Raw genomic sequence first — 15,770 nt, 5'->3', positions numbered from 1 at the left:
GGACAGCTGCTGGTATTTTAATGTCTAAATTTGATGATTGAGTGATTTAGCTGCATGTTATATATACCATACACATATAGATCTTAAAATACTACAAAGACAGAATACAAGGGGATCACATGTGTCATTTCATGAAGTTAAATGTAACTCTTTTTTGCAACGGTCACACAATGATGAAAGATGATAAGATGTGTGTAGCATGGGGAATTGACATTGGAGGAGAGATTTCAAACATACCTAATGCTGATTCCTAATACTGCATTGCTTGTATTGTATTGTGTAGGTGGGTATACACTTACAGTACACTGGGGAAAAGGACATACATGTATTACAAACATTTTATAATCCTAACATAAGATAATTCCTGGCTGTTAAATGTATATTTAATTAAATTCGTGTATTATATGGATATATGTTTTAGCAAAGAGTTATCAAATGTTGGTCCATTCCTGTAGTGCAGCTAAAGTATTAATGAGCAGCACAAGTGCATTAATCTGCTATAGGAGGGGAAGTGACGTCATACATAAGTATCTCTGTGGTCTTCCGGTTACCAGCCCAGCAGTCGGAGTGTAAATCGCACAGTGGATTTCCCCACACAATAACCAGTCCTGGTTGTCATTGCGAGCAGAGCCGACGCTTCTCCTGGAGGTAAACATTGCCGTCTTAAACCAAATAAAAATGTTTGCAGCACTTTTATAAATGTGTGTGTTTAGTACGGAGCTCCAGAGGGCCTTGTTTACATCTAAATCCCCGGTCTAGAGTGGGCGAGAGGCGGCGACGGAACAGCGGGAGATAAAGGGGTAGCTAACCGGGATAGCTATTATGTTATAAATTAAAGAACAAAACGAACTTTTTTCCCTAGAAAGTTTTTCCCTGGTCTGCTCTGAAAGTACACAACAATTTAGCTCGTCAAACTCGTGGGTTTGGCATGCCGTCACGTCGCTGCTGAATAAACTGAAGCACGCTAGCCAGGAAGCTAACCCGGCTAACGGTCAATTGGCCATCCTGTTTGAGGATTTCAGTGTCAGGTTTTAATATCTGCAATGAAGGCACACCACCGAAATGCCCTGGTCAAACAAAAAAACAAATGTCTATTGTTAATGTTGCGTTATCGCTGCTCGCACCGCTCACTTCCCATCCCCCAAGACTTGTTATCAAAACCTGTGCTGAGTCGCTGTGATACATTAGCCTAGCGAGATGTGTGTCACCCAGTTGGTGCCTATTTTTAGCCCCGACCGGGCAGAATGCGAACACCCGTCTCTCGCCCGGCGAGCTACGGGACCGGGCCGCCTAGCAGGCTCTCCCGGCTTGTTTTTTTTAGCCAGGTGGATATTTGCGACGTCACATATTATCGCCTATATCAGCAAACGGCATTGACCCGGTGTCTCTTTATACATTTAGTGCATACAAATTGCATATCGGAATAATAGCCTATGTAGTGCAAAGTTTGAATCATATTCGGAGTATTGTTCCCGTTCAACGGTATTGGGCTTCTTTAGCTCGTGACACATGGTGCGAAGGCAAGTGTTGGCAAGGAGAATAGAGAAGCTACCCATCCACATTCAAACAAAAACAATAGCCGAGTTGTAAATCTGTGCGTAAGGGAAACCCCAATCGGACAAGGAAATACGATTTGCGAGCCTAGGGAATTTACTTTTCACAATGTAGTCTTGCATTCAGAGGAATATTATTCCCTGTCACTGGGCTGGGTAATACAAGGATAAAAGCAGGCAATATCATATATTTGCTTCAAGCATGTAAAATCCCATGTCCAGGTACAAAGAGGATGTTCAGTGTTTTGGTCATGTTCAACTTGCATACTAAAATATTTTGGAAGTCATTTAAGGGGAAAAGGATCCCCTAAATGATGACATTTTGGATTTGAGAAATGTAAAGATGTGTTTTTCTACAATTTACCAAAATGTCTATCAATCCAGCAATTCATTATTGCCAACCCAAGGCATGGGTTAATGCTTTTAAACAAGGCTTGTTTAAAAGCATTAACCCATGCCTTGGGTTGCACATGTGTTTAGCGGTTCTAAAGTGTAGAAGGACAGAGGCAGGCCTGGTTAAGAATAATAAGACCACAGTAAGAGATGCACTCGGGGAAAAATGTAAATGTTTGGAAGTGAGTAATAAATCCCATTGTCTATTGCTTAGAAGAGCAGCAATTCATTGGTGAGTCGGGTATGTGTAGCTGAGATCGGATTGGCTGTACAGGCTGGAGACCTTGGACCGAGTCCAGTACCAGCTCATGTCTTTGAGATAATGTCTGTCTCATCTTCTAGCCTAAATGAACAGAGGCACGGTCTAAATAAACAAAATCTTGAAGCTAATTCATTGTAATCTGTATTCTTACTGTACATTGTTTTGGAACTGTATTAGTAAACCGAGAGCAACTTAAGCATAATCAAATTCCTTGTATTTCCACACAAGCTTGGCAAATAAAGCTGATTCTGATATGACATAATCTGTACTAAAAGGTCAACTGCAAAGTAGACACAGATTAAGCAAGCACAGCCAAACGTTTAGCAACAACTGGCTGGTAGTGTGTGTATCCCAGAAGCAGAATATTTTATATACAAACAAATTATATTTCAAAGTGTCCAATTTGAGTCATCTATACATATATGATTTTGCAAATTCACAAGGGAATTTGTTGTTTATGTGTGTGTCCCCCCCCCCCCCCCCCCCCCCCCCTGAAAGGGACAAAACAAAAACAGATGCCGTCACTCTTCACAGTGGCAGGTGGTTTCTGAGCACCACTGGCAAAGTTGTGTTCACTAGAATAAATATATTGTTTGTGTAAAATTAGAAACACTCCAGGCTTAGTGACTGGCCGTGTTGAAAGGGAGAAATAAGTCCAACATGAACACTTGATAGCCTGCTTCTGTTCTTTGAGTCTCTGTTCTTTGGTCAGTAAACTAGCGTTTTCATCCATATGTACAAATTAATATTATAAATCACAAGCTACTAAACTACCTTTCAGTAAAGATTAATGAGTGAACTATCAACAACTTTGACCACTAATTATATTTTTCTCTTTATACCTCCACTGTTTCCTCAATTACACCGTACCTTTCTCAACTTCTGTTTGTACTTCACTTATTTCTCATTACTTTTCAATCTTTTGTTCCTCCTCAGATCGCTTTGTAGCCAGCTTTCCAAATGAGTGACGGGGAGTGCGACTGCTTCTGCTTCTTCCGTTGCTGCTGAGCGCACTCTCTACGCGCCTCGGGCAGACGGGAAGGTAGTGTGTCTCTAAACAGTGAGGCAAGCAGCAAGGAGAAGAACCGAAGTGGAGCTTTAAACAAGTAATTTAAGCCACTCGAACCACCGACAGGTAGGCGAGCTGTCTACCTGTCCGGGTGGCTGATCCAATCGATTGGATGTCTGTGGACATGAACAGCCAGGCGTCGGACAGCAATGAGGAAGACTTTGGGGAGAACTTTGAAGACGAGGGAGATGATGATGATGATGACGATGGAGGAGACGATGATGATCAGGCCGACATTGAGGACTACTATATCGGCGTGTCCAACGATGTGGAGCAGCAGGGCGCTGACTCCTTTGACCCCGAGGAGTACCTGTTCACCTGTCTGACCTACAAGGAGAGTCAGAGGGTGCTGTTAGAGGAGGTGAACACTGTGGCTGCTGCACTGAAGGTGAGCTTGTGTGATTCTGCAATTTAATTGAGCTTCTTCATGGTCAGAATGCTTGTGCTTGATGGCTCATCGCCACGCTGTCATGGGGCGAAATGAATAGCGCAGATTCATCATTAGTTTTATCGGTATCTTTGTGCGTCCAAAGATTGTGTAGAATGTCTAGTTTGGGAACAGGCTTTTTGCCCCTCTATTGGTTCAGGGTTACTCTGCTGAGTCTACATGCTGTTCTGCAGTAAACACCTTACTCCACACTTGTATAATTAGTCCTTATGCACATAAGAGCTGCACAGCAACTACAGTACTCTGTTCCCAGAGGAGCAGCTGTGTTTTGTGTTTATAGAATGCAAAACAATTATAGAACAATGTGTTTATGACTTTGATTCATTGACTCCTGACTCTCTTTATTTTTATAATGTTTACAGCAGTGTTACAATCACAAAGCATTTTTTTTCTGCTAAAGGAAAAAAAGTCTGCTTATTGTATTAAAGTGAAAATAGGCAAGTCTTGGATATGGGAACTGTGTGTCTTTACTGATTAGCTGACTTTCAACAGCCAAGTCACTCAGGTGTCAGGGAAGCAGCATTTCAGCGATCTCTGTTTGTCTCTTTCTCTCTCAGGTTGTACCAGCGGTAGCAAAACTGGTCCTGGTGCATTTGCACTGGCACCTTACACAAATCCTGGACAGGTATGTCTCTCCTGCTGCATCACAATCCTGCCTTTTTGAATTTGAATTATTGCAATCTTTCTTTTTCATCACCACTTTTTGAATTCTTCCTCCCTGTCTTCACTTTTTAACATGTTTGGTCTAACAATTCTTTCTCTTTCTTTTCTCCTTTACCTCCTTGTCCTTGCTTTCTCAACCTTACTATTTCCTTTGTGCAGCAGTCTTATATTTCTCAGTCTCTCATCCTTGGTTCTCTCCATGTTCTCCACAGATACAAGTCCAACTCGTCTCTGCTGTTGTCGGACGCTCTGGTCCAGCCCAGCAGCACCTCCAGAACAGTCACTGTGAGTAACAGGCCACGAGCAAATCATGAGCCCAAATATTATTCACAAGCTTTGATTATAGCTTCTTATTCACATGTTGTATATCCTTTTATTTATAGGGACCAAGCTAAGAATAACTTAGTAAAAGCTTTCTGCGCGTTGTTAAACATTGTTTAATAGCCACAATAAAGAAGTACTATTCTTAATGACTTTGTTCACTGTTGGTAAAATAAGTAGTTTAAACATGAAATTAATATTTAGTTGTTCTTGTACCAGAAAATTCCGTAGGAGTTAAAAAAATCGGTTTGTTTCTTGATCTTTTTTATTTTCAATACATCACTTTGGTGAGATGAGATGAAAATATGACTAATATATTGCTCTTATGTTACCAATTAATTTCTTTATTATATTGTATGTTCTAAGGATGAGTTAATTTACTTTATGAAAATAGAAACCCTGTGTTTTTTTACTCTCTCCGGGGCAGTGTGTGTCTGACGGCGTGTTCATGCTTTGTGTGTTTCAGCCCACCCAGTCCCTCCAGTGCGGTGTGTGTCTACAGGTCGTACGGAGAGACGCCCTGCTGGCTCTGCCCTGCCAGCACTCCTTCTGCAAAGGATGCTGGGAACAGTACTGCACTGTCCTGGTCAAAGATGGCCTGGGAGTGGGTGAGCAGCGTGTGTGTGTGTCTGTGTAGTCATCAAAGCTGGTATTAGAGTGGGTGAGTCACACTTTGTTTGACGTGAGCTCCCAAGTGCCTGTTTATGTGTTGCTGTGTGTTTTTCCACTCTGGGTTTCATCACAGTCAGCCTCTGATTCCTTTGGAAGTTTATTTTGGGCTATGCTTTACTGCCAGAGCAGCAGGCGTTGCAGTATGGTATTTAGGTGGGGGGGGGGGGGGCTGTAGCAGTCACTCAATGATACCGTTTTTAATGACAGAGACACTTGGATGTTTGTGCACAGGTCTATATTTGTTTACGCGTCTCTGTTCGCAATCCAATTGTGCCTTAGGGCTTTGAAGGTGAGAAAGGTGTAATATGAGGATTTAATGACTCCCATGTGGTGTAAAATGTACCTGGCAGGCTTACCTCCCACCTATGATTATGAGTGCATGGGCATCTATCTGGGAGAACGTGTGCCTGTGTCAGCAGGAGAGCAGATGGGAGTGTACACAGATCAATTATACGTTTTGTAAGGCATATTGAAGTGAACCAGCCAAAGATTTGTATTAGTTGTTACCTATACCAGTGAAATAACATCATTTTCTTGAATGTACTGAACACAAACAAAACAATAGCTGAGGCGATGCTGTTGCTGGTGCTGCACTTGTTGCCATCTTTAACTTGTTGTTCTTTCGTCATGAGGCATTTCTTTGTGCAGGGGTGCCTGTGTCAACTTTCTCCTGAAGGAGAAGTAAGCCGATTGGCTGATGCAGAGCAAAGTGCATGTGATGGAGTGTATAGTTTGACCATGTCTTGGATGTTGGAAGGATCAGATTCCTTCTCTGCATGGTAGGCTTCAGCTCTTGGAGAATGTAATCCTTGCTGGGTATCTGTGGTACTGTAGAAAAACCGATATGCGTGTTGTACAAGTCCATACGATGTACCAGGCTTCCTGTCCTTTAGTTTAATGTTTGGAACCACAGGTGCTTGTGTATGTGCGAGTGGTAGCCTATTTGTATGCCGTACCTCTTGTGTGTTCTAACAGTGCTCTCCGATAGTCAGTCCACCTAACAGAGTCCTTCAGAGCCTGATAAGTGTTTCTCTATCAGCTGTACCAAGGACACGCTTGTGAAGACAGATGAACCTGATTACGTTTCTTGGTCACTGTAACACTAGAAAACCAGCCGGCTGAAACCCAACACAACCGGAGAGACTTTCTCTCACAAACCAAGTTCAAATGATGATTGAGTTTGATGGTGCATTAGTACAGAAACACAGACAGTAGTTGTTGCCTTTATAGGGCACTGTGTGTACGTTTTACTTCATACTATACTCTGGACTCTTAGTAATGTATTTGTGTGTGTGTGTGTTCAGGTATATCGTGTATGGCTCAGGAATGTTCCCTGCAGGTGCCAGAAGACTTCGTCCTGTCGCTGCTGCCAGGAGAGGAGCTGAAGGACAAATACAGACGCTACCTCTTCAGAGACTACGTCGAGGTGTGTGTGTGTCTGTGTGGATCTGTTTACTCAGATGCTGCATCAAGGTCTGCATTTATAGCAAATGACACACCAGAGGCATGTGGAAAAGGAGATAAGGGAGAGAAAAACTAAGCCCCTTGTGACTTTTTGATTCTCCTTGACACAGCATTACATCTGAATCATCTCTCTAGCTGTTTTCTCTCTCTTCACTGTCTGTATCACCAGCTGGCTTTCCATCTATGTATATTTATGCAAACTAAAGTCACTTTTTTATAGTAATCTTAAAGGATAATTCACCCATTTCATACTTTTTTTAGTTGTGTTTACCCAGGTCTAACTGACTGATTTTTGTTGTGCTAATAATATTGAGAAAAACATACAATTTAAACTTCTAATAACTTATTTCCAGACACATAGTTCTCTGTATTCTGGATAACAGAACCCAATGTTAAGAATTTCTCAGTACATCCAACTTTCTTTAGGGTGAACTCACCTCACCAACGGGGATTGAAAGCTAATTCCAGCCACTCTCATCACAGGATTGGAAACTGTGATCATGATGCATCTGCTTCTTCTGACCTGTTTTTATTTTTAATTTACACTACGTATCTCTTTCTGTCCATTAGAGTCACTTCCAGTTGCAGTTGTGTCCGGGTGCAGACTGTCCCATGGTGATCAAGGTGCAGGAGCCGCGGGCGCGCAGGGTGCAGTGCAGCCGCTGCAGCGAAGTCTTCTGGTAGGACACGCACAGCTTCAACACTAAGATTTTCACAAGAGACTACAGTAGTTAATTTAGCTTCTGTGTGACTGCAGTCAGCTTTATTGTTTACTTTGGAATGGTTGTATTCATTAACTTAATGACTCTGAATGTCATTTGTTATCCTAAAGCTTCTTGTGCGGTCTCTTTCCATTTAATATCCTGTACAGTCTCATCCAGTCCAAGGATAAGTCACATTCTTGGAGCAAGTTCAAGAAAAAGGAAATCAGATCCAAGCCGTAGATAAAAACGAATGAATAGGAGTTGAAAGAAAGAAGTCCTTTTGAGTGATGGTCACACAGCTGGTTGTGTATAAGAAGCAATCTAAGTTTACTTATTAACTTAGCTCCGATAGTGACCTGTGTTGTTTTACCATAACTTCAAGAAATTACCTTTTTATATTATGTTTATTGGATTGGACCGCTGTCCACAAACACCTTCCTGCACATACAAAATAACGTAATCTTCTCTGCAAAAAGACTAACTAAATATAATTCAAACACAATTTTAGAAAATGGTTGTTTAAAAAAATTAAATGCATGAACAAAATACATGTTTTGCACAAGTAGCAATACATACATAATAATACAGCAATATACATATCCTCCTAACTGAACATTACCAACATATTATCGGATTTCTGAATCATTTAAGAATTTAGCATTTTCTCATTTTCAAATGTGTTTTCTCTGTCAGTTTCAAATGCCGTCAGATGTACCACGCTCCCACGGACTGCGCCACAGTCCGGAAGTGGCTGACCAAATGTGCAGATGACTCGGAGACGGCTAACTATATCAGCGCACACACTAAAGATGTAAGATGGAGCTTTAAGTTTACACACTCTTACAGTCATGCACATACACAAGCACTGCTGTGTCAACATACTTGCCCACTACACACTGTAGTTTTGTACACAGATGCTCAGGTTGAACACTGACACAGTTTGAGGACACATAAAAAGACATTTCACTGATTATCTGTAATTTGCTGTAATCTGATTTGATCTTATTTGTATGTATTTCTCGCCTCTAGTGTCCTAAGTGCAATATCTGCATTGAGAAGAACGGAGGGTGCAATCACATGGTGAGTCAGAGATGAAAATCACCCTTCCCTGAAACAGGAAATGCTAAAAATTCTTTCTGCGGGCTGAAGTTCTCAAGTTTAATAGTTTCACACTTAAATCACTCCTGGTCCGATTTGTTACCTGGCATGTGGGCCTTTTCTCTAACAATGTCTAAGCTTTATGGATGACAAAGCAGTAACAACAAACACTAAATTGTTTGTTTAAAAAAAAAAAAAAGGTTTATGTGTCAATCTGCTCGAATTAATTGGAAATAGGAGTTTCTGGTTCACTAATTCGCTGTCTTCCTCTGTCCTTTGTTTTTCAGCAATGCTCCAAGTGCAAACACGGTAAGTTTTTTGATAATCCAGTGAAGCATTAACGCACTGTTCCTTTATATCCACCTACTGGTGGACACACAGAAAGTAGCAGCAGCTATGATTACAAGATATTGAATAAAGGTTTAATTATTCCTAGTGAAAGTTGATGCTTGTAGGTCTTTGTTATCTTTGGCTAATGTTGACAGGCAACAGACCTAAGGGAGTAATATAGTAGTTAACGGTTTCTAATTGCATCTACCAGGACACCTATAACCAGAGGTGGGAGTAAGTCCTACATGTGCAAGTCATGAGCAAGTCTCAAGTCTTGACCTACAAGTATCAAGCAAGTCCCAAGTCACTGTGATGAGAGTCAAGCAAGTCAAGTCATTGCTCAGGTCAAGTCAAGTAAAGTCAAGTCATACGAAATTCTGATGAATAAGCCCAGTTTCCGCATTTAAATCAGTTAAAAGACAGTGGTTATGAAAATGGATTCAACCCACACTATGATCTTCATTACATACACAGTTAATCATTTGAAATCTAATTTAGACCGATGACAATCATATTAGATTCATATTAACCCTAGAACTGCAGACAATATAGCTAGGACTCAGTCAAACAGTCTGTTCAAAAAGGCAGAATTCCAGGTAAGAAAATCGTATATGGCATTTGCCATTACACATATTTAATTTAAATGTCTGTTAACACTAGAACCGCCAACAGCGTCAGCACCTACATAGATATCATTTTCAAATCATTTAATTTGTTCCTCTTCATCATTTCCTTATAAACTAAGTAGGACGATTTAAAACTCACTTAATTTAGAAATTGCTTCAGTTTATCATAACAGATTAAAAAGTAAATAAATCAAGGAATGATGCACTTCTACAAACAAAAACAACATAATTAAAACATTTAAACAAACTACTAAAAGTAGATGAACTACATGATTCAACAGTTTACAGTAACTTCTGATAATAACACAGGGGAAATAAACGAGGCATCTCTTTTCCTCTCTCTCTCTCTCTCTCCTGACAGCCCGTCAGTATCAGGGTTAGTCAAAATGAATCCCTTGGCGGTTCTAGTGTTCATTTACCGTTTTGTCTTCTCTTTGCAATGCTTAATCGATTTGAAACCAAGTCTAACGTAGCTTAAACTTAACGTTAGCTTTCTAGCTAACACAACACATTCACGCACCTTTCTCTGTGATTTTTTTGTAGTGACGAAGGAAGTTGAATGTTTTGGTGGTCGTGTCACTGATCTTTATGCTGCAGACCCTGCATACCGCTGTTCTCTTCTTATTATCGACAACATAATCCTTGAATCCAAACTTAACTATTTGTGGAGTAACGCTAGCCGCTGCCATGTTAACTGACACTCCTGCCGTCTAGTGGGTTGCCAGGTTTGCGCGCACGGCGCTATAATCACCCAATCACATTTTTCGAAAAAACTAAATGTAATATCTCACTACAAAAACAAACGCAAATATTTAATTTTAAAAAGTCAAGTCCTTTCAAGTCATCTGTCTCAAGCTTAAGTCAAGTCTCAAGTCAGGAATACCAAGTCCAAGTCAAGTCTTTTATCAATGTTAGTCAAGCAAGTCTCAAGTCAAAAAATATGCGACTCGAGTCAAGTCATGTGACTCGAGTCCCCACCTCTGCCTATAACTCCCATAACTCACCAGTTTCTTCTTCATTAGTAAAATGGTATTCCTTTTTTAAATGAGGAATGTGGTTAAACAGAACGGTGGTTAGTCATCTGAAGAAATGGAACATATATTTATTACCAATCCACAGCCAATATTATCCAGTTTAGCGGAACAGAGTTGCCCCTTTAGTCTGTTCTATGATACAAATGTTGACTTAGTGTACATACTGTGAAATGCATGTCCATAAATGTGTATTTTGTCTCGCCTCAAAGACTTCTGCTGGATGTGTCTTGGTGACTGGAAGACTCACGGCAGTGAGTACTACGAGTGCAGCCGCTACAAAGAGAACCCTGACATAGTCAACCAGAGCCAGCAGGCTCAGGCCAGAGAGGCCCTCAAGAAATACCTCTTCTACTTTGAGAGGGTGAGCTTTTTCGATCCTTATTTGTATTTAGCTCGAAAAAAACTAAATGGAAATTTAAAAACACTTTGGGATAAACTATAGGGGTGTCAAAACACCAACAGAATCAAACCCGTAGAGTTGGGATGGATTCAAAGCCTCATAAACCTGCTTAACATTTACATTTTGGGATTTGAGGAAGATTACATCATGACAGATTTCATCCTCCACTGCCCATAGCCATTCTCATAATTATAATATCACAGCACACTGTTTAAAGATTTAACTAAAACATTTTATCAACAGACATATTTCCATCCAGCATACCTTTATTTCTACAGGGGAAATAATTGTTCTGTAGTTAATATGTTTTTATCTCTACCCCACCAGTGGGAGAATCACAACAAGTCTCTGCAGTTGGAGGCTCAGACGTACCAGAGGATCCAGGAGAAGATCCAGGAGAGAGTGATGAACAACCTGGGAACCTGGATCGACTGGCAGTACCTGCATAACGCTGCAAAGCTCCTGGCTAAGGTACTGCACACTGAACCTGCACTGTCTGTTCTCATTGCAGAGGCAGCATCACAGTTAGTGATGGAAGGGAAAGGGGTAAAAAAAAAAAAGGGAATCTCTGCATACAATTGAACTATGAAGTAACTTTATTACACCTGGCAAGTTTGTTTAAATGTATTTAGAAATGGTTAAGCTGCTTACAGAGTCAGCATATCAATTCAGACTTGTAACTCAAACAGTGTCAGGGAGGTTGGATCACTGGCATTAAAGTGTTTTTTTATTTAGCTTGGTTTATGTTGTTAAATGGTCTGGAAAAAAACCACAAGTGACCTGATTCACTTTCTGTTTTCCTCATTGGATGATTTTAAAAGCTCTAGCATCATCATTAAAGATAATTTCAATCAATAACAAGGTGCCTTGCTTTATTCTGACAGTCTGACTTTAAGTGAACATTTCCCAAACTTTGCTTCTTCTCTTCTCTTTTGCAGTGCCGCTACACCCTGCAGTACACGTATCCCTACGCCTATTACATGGAGTCCGGCCGGAGCAAGAAACTGGTGAGGAACAACATCTCTCCACCCTGTTCATTACTGCAGAACACGCATTGTAAAATAACATTGTGACTATATTAATGGTGATTACTGTCCCTCTCTGCAGTTTGAGTACCAGCAGGCCCAGCTGGAAGCAGAGATAGAAAACCTGTCGTGGAAGGTGGAGCGGGCCGACAGCTACGAGAGGCCGGTGGTGGTAGGAGAGGGGGAGCTCTGCGCCAGCGACAGAGGGGTGAGAGCTTCAATACGGATCAGTGGGATATTTGATACAACCATTCATGTCTCCATTAGGATTATATTGTTTACTCATGTAGGTAACAGCTGCACCGATTGTTTCACAATCGGTGCCATGTAGAGGGCATGATGGAGTGTGGGTAGGGGGCAATTACAATAATTAGTTAATAATGACTTATGCACCCACAGGAATGCACATGCGTAAAATGGACTTGCACACATTTAAAAAAAAAAAAAAAAAAATGGTCGCCAATACAAGGGTGATTGCATTTAATTCGCTTTTGGTCCTCATTTTGAAGAAGAGGAATACATACTTTAGGGAACATTTATTTTTCTCTCTGTTATATCAGAATACATTTATTCGTCCCAAAGAGGGGAAATTTGCATTTGTTACAGCAAGAAAAGAGCCAAAGACAACTTAATATTGACTAAGAAGCATGCATAAAAATAATATTAAAGATTTTAAAAAAATACACAATTTACAAAATACACATCTGTAACAGTTTTGAAGATAGAGCAGCCAGGTATAAAGTTAAAGGTGAAATACTCTAACTTGTTCCATCATTGCTTGTCTTGAACCAGTGACCATCCAGTCCCCAGGCCAAGCCCCTATGACTAAGAGACTGCCTGCCCCTGTTGATGCCTTAAGAATAATACCGTTCTGTTTTTATTCCAGGATCTGGAGAATCAGATGCACATTGCTGAGCAGAAGCGACGCACGCTGCTGAAGGATTTCCATGACACCTGAACATCCCTCGCCGCTGCAAAGCACCAGCATCTCCCTCCTAACTCCCCTCCCTGCTTCCTACCTTTGCTTCCTCTCATGACCATCCCTCGGTGCAGTCATACTTACCCCACCCCCTTCTGCTCCTCGACACTCACTCATTCTTTCTTTCTGTCTTTCGCTCCTGTCACTCCCAAAATGCTGCAGGGTCACAGAATGGCACGATTGTATCTCCCTTTTCCTCTCATCATGCTCACCTTATTTACATGTTTTGGCTACAGAGCATCATGTTCACCATGGTTACACTTTGATGGAGCTTTACAGATCTGATGATGAAGGTCAAATTGTTGAGGTCAGAAGCAGCTGATGATGAGAGCTGTTGTGCAACAACATTTTTTCTATGATGCTGGAATAGATATTACAGAAAATGTAAAATTATGAAGAAAATGTGTTGTTAAGCAGGCAAAGAAGATGTGGGTCGTGGAAAACATTTTCTTTAAGGCGACAGTGATGATAATGGATCTGTTTTTCGTGGTTTCACATAGACCATAATGACAAAGGGCTGGCAGTTGTAGTACCAACTGGATTCCCCTGAACACATTTTTTTTTTCAGTTGACTCTCCAAAGCGGCAAAAGGTTAAATGACATAAATTAGAAATAAATTGATTATGACAAAGGCGACGTAGTATTTCTAGAAAGTTGAATGAATTAAGCTCTCAACTAGTGAAGTGTGATCCTTCTAGATGGAAAGTGCCACTGTCACTGCTCTGGCTTTGTTTTGAGCAAACTTTATTACCAACCAGGACGATAATAATATATATTCTGACATAATCCCTGTACATGGTGTGTTTACTGTGGACAAATGTTGACCTCACACTCTCACATACTCCTGATAATTAACAGATACCAGTATTTTACTACATATGATGCATGTTCATGAAAACAAAGTACTAAAGCATAAGAATAATGTTTGTTTAAATAATTGATTTTGTTACCAATGTTTCGCAATAAACACATCGTCCTTCCCCCTTTGGTTTGATTTATAGTTTATAACCTGACCTACTACAGATTTTACTGCCAGCAGATAGTTGCTAGTTGTTATGGTCAAAGTGAAACTACTAAACAAAGACCCATTTGTGTCTCTTTATGCTGTTGTACTGATTCTGTTGCTTGATTGTGTTCAACTAGCGTATATCCAAACCAGTGTGAGCCAGACCTCGTTAAATCTAACACTTGCACCTCCACTGATCAGATTATGAAGTTAAGGGTAATCTAATCCATTCATACACACGACAGGACCCACCTGCCATCATAGTCGGAGCATTATTAGCACGCATTAACACATGCTCAAACACTCCTTTACAGAAAATAAACATTAACAGTTATTTTTGTTTCCTCCTTCCCCCCCCATCTTGTGCTTCTCTTTACATTCATACCCACAGTTTATTTTGCTCTTTGTTTTCTCCTTTCTTCTTGCTCACATTGTTCACTTATCTTCTGGAAAACGGCTGTTGATAGTTGGAAAAGAAAAAAAATACAAAGAAATTGTAATTTTCAACGGTTGTACATTAATACAGAAATAGAGTTACTGAGAGTTTTTAAAACCAGACCCTGTCTCTTGTGTGGTCATTACACACGCACGCACACACACACACACACACGCGCGCGTACACATACACTTACACAGACAAACTGAAAGATCTCATTGAATTTAACTTTAAAGTTGATAGAAGTGAATTACAGTTAAATACAATTTAAAACTATCAACAAGCCAAGAGAATATAAAATAAACACGCTAAAATATAATGAAACAGCTACAAAATAGAATAAAAAAAAGTAACAGTGCAATGTAAGACACATTATTTGATTTAAGCAAATGGAAACATCTTCATTCTTGATTTTTTTTTAAACAAAATGGCTACAAACCTGTCGTTATTGGGGAGTTCTTTCCAGATATATGGAGCTTACAAACGGTGCACTGCTTCTCCATGTTGAGCTTTGACTCTGGAAGCAAAAAGCAGAGATTTCCCAGCCGACCTGAGTTTTCAAACTCGTTCATAATCTAGCAGGTGAATGTGTTTTGGACCATAATTAACATTGTACTGCCCAGCCTTAACATAATTACTCAGTGCCACTCGTATTTATAATGTTGCTGTACAGTCACTGATGTGTTGACATGCTGCAGAGCTCCAGGCCACCTCTGACATTATCAGATTGGCACCTACAGGGCCCAGAGTATCTGCCACAGCCTGTGTACTGCGTGCCACGCAGCGGCGCCGGATTCATTTCAGAAGTAGGGGGGGGGGGGGGCAAAAAGTGCGTGTGTGTATGTGATGGTCAAAGAAATGCTAAATCTACAGGCAATAGCGGAGTGGTAATGGTCAAAGAAATGCTAAATCTACAGGCAATAGCGGAGTGGTAATCACTCCGCCTCTGGCTACAGGCATGGCCGTATCCACCATTGAAGTAATTTTTTCAAGGTGTATTTAATAAAAGTTGTAAAATAACTGCACATAATTAACAGGGTTCCTTGTAGTTCCATTTATTTTAATATGTTTATAGTTCCATATTAACTGCTGCACTACTTTGCCTGAACTTGAGTGTGTGACCCAGTTTTACCTTCACACAGCGAAATGGAGTATGGGGAGGATTGCACCCTCAAGTGTTTATTCCTGAGCAGGACAGGGAGACACTTCCTATTATAAAACAGCTCTGTAGGATGTTTGGAAGCTACTGTTTAATAGGTTATGTTCTGATAAAGTGGGACACATTTT

The 15,770-nt window shown here is 40.5% G+C and overlaps 1 protein-coding gene across 1 annotated transcript; it reads left to right on the top strand.

The window, feature by feature from the left end:
* Nucleotides 1–540: 540 nt before the first annotated feature.
* Nucleotides 541–14,605, top strand: arih2 (ariadne homolog 2 (Drosophila)). Its single transcript, XM_034145475.1, has 15 exons — nt 541–648; nt 3,145–3,665; nt 4,283–4,350; nt 4,601–4,673; nt 5,176–5,317; nt 6,686–6,807; nt 7,416–7,525; nt 8,243–8,360; nt 8,579–8,629; nt 8,935–8,956; nt 10,847–10,998; nt 11,365–11,508; nt 11,976–12,044; nt 12,145–12,270; nt 12,949–14,605. Exons 2-15 carry the CDS (start codon nt 3,390–3,392, stop codon nt 13,018–13,020), a joined length of 1,545 nt encoding a protein of 514 aa, XP_034001366.1. The 5' UTR covers nt 541–648; nt 3,145–3,389; the 3' UTR covers nt 13,021–14,605.
* Nucleotides 14,606–15,770: the final 1,165 nt, after the last annotated feature.

Source organism: Trematomus bernacchii, unplaced genomic scaffold, assembly GCF_902827165.1.
Source record: "Trematomus bernacchii unplaced genomic scaffold, fTreBer1.1, whole genome shotgun sequence".
Classification (NCBI taxonomy): domain Eukaryota; kingdom Metazoa; phylum Chordata; class Actinopteri; order Perciformes; family Nototheniidae; genus Trematomus; species Trematomus bernacchii.
Note: the sequence above shows the minus strand (reverse complement) of the source record. Positions and strands in the feature narration are given on the sequence as shown.

What these genes read in the sequence shown, in the direction of transcription:
- arih2 (XM_034145475.1), top strand. Translation starts at nt 3,390, where the DNA reads ATGTCTGTGGACATGAACAGCCAGGCGTCGGACAGCAATGAGGAAGAC. An exon ending in ACGGAGGGTGCAATCACATG is followed by an intron (nt 8,630 to 8,934) that starts GTGAGTCAGAGA and finishes TTTGTTTTTCAG; the next exon opens with CAATGCTCCAAGTGCAAACA. An exon ending in ACCTCTTCTACTTTGAGAGG is followed by an intron (nt 10,999 to 11,364) that starts GTGAGCTTTTTC and finishes CTACCCCACCAG; the next exon opens with TGGGAGAATCACAACAAGTC.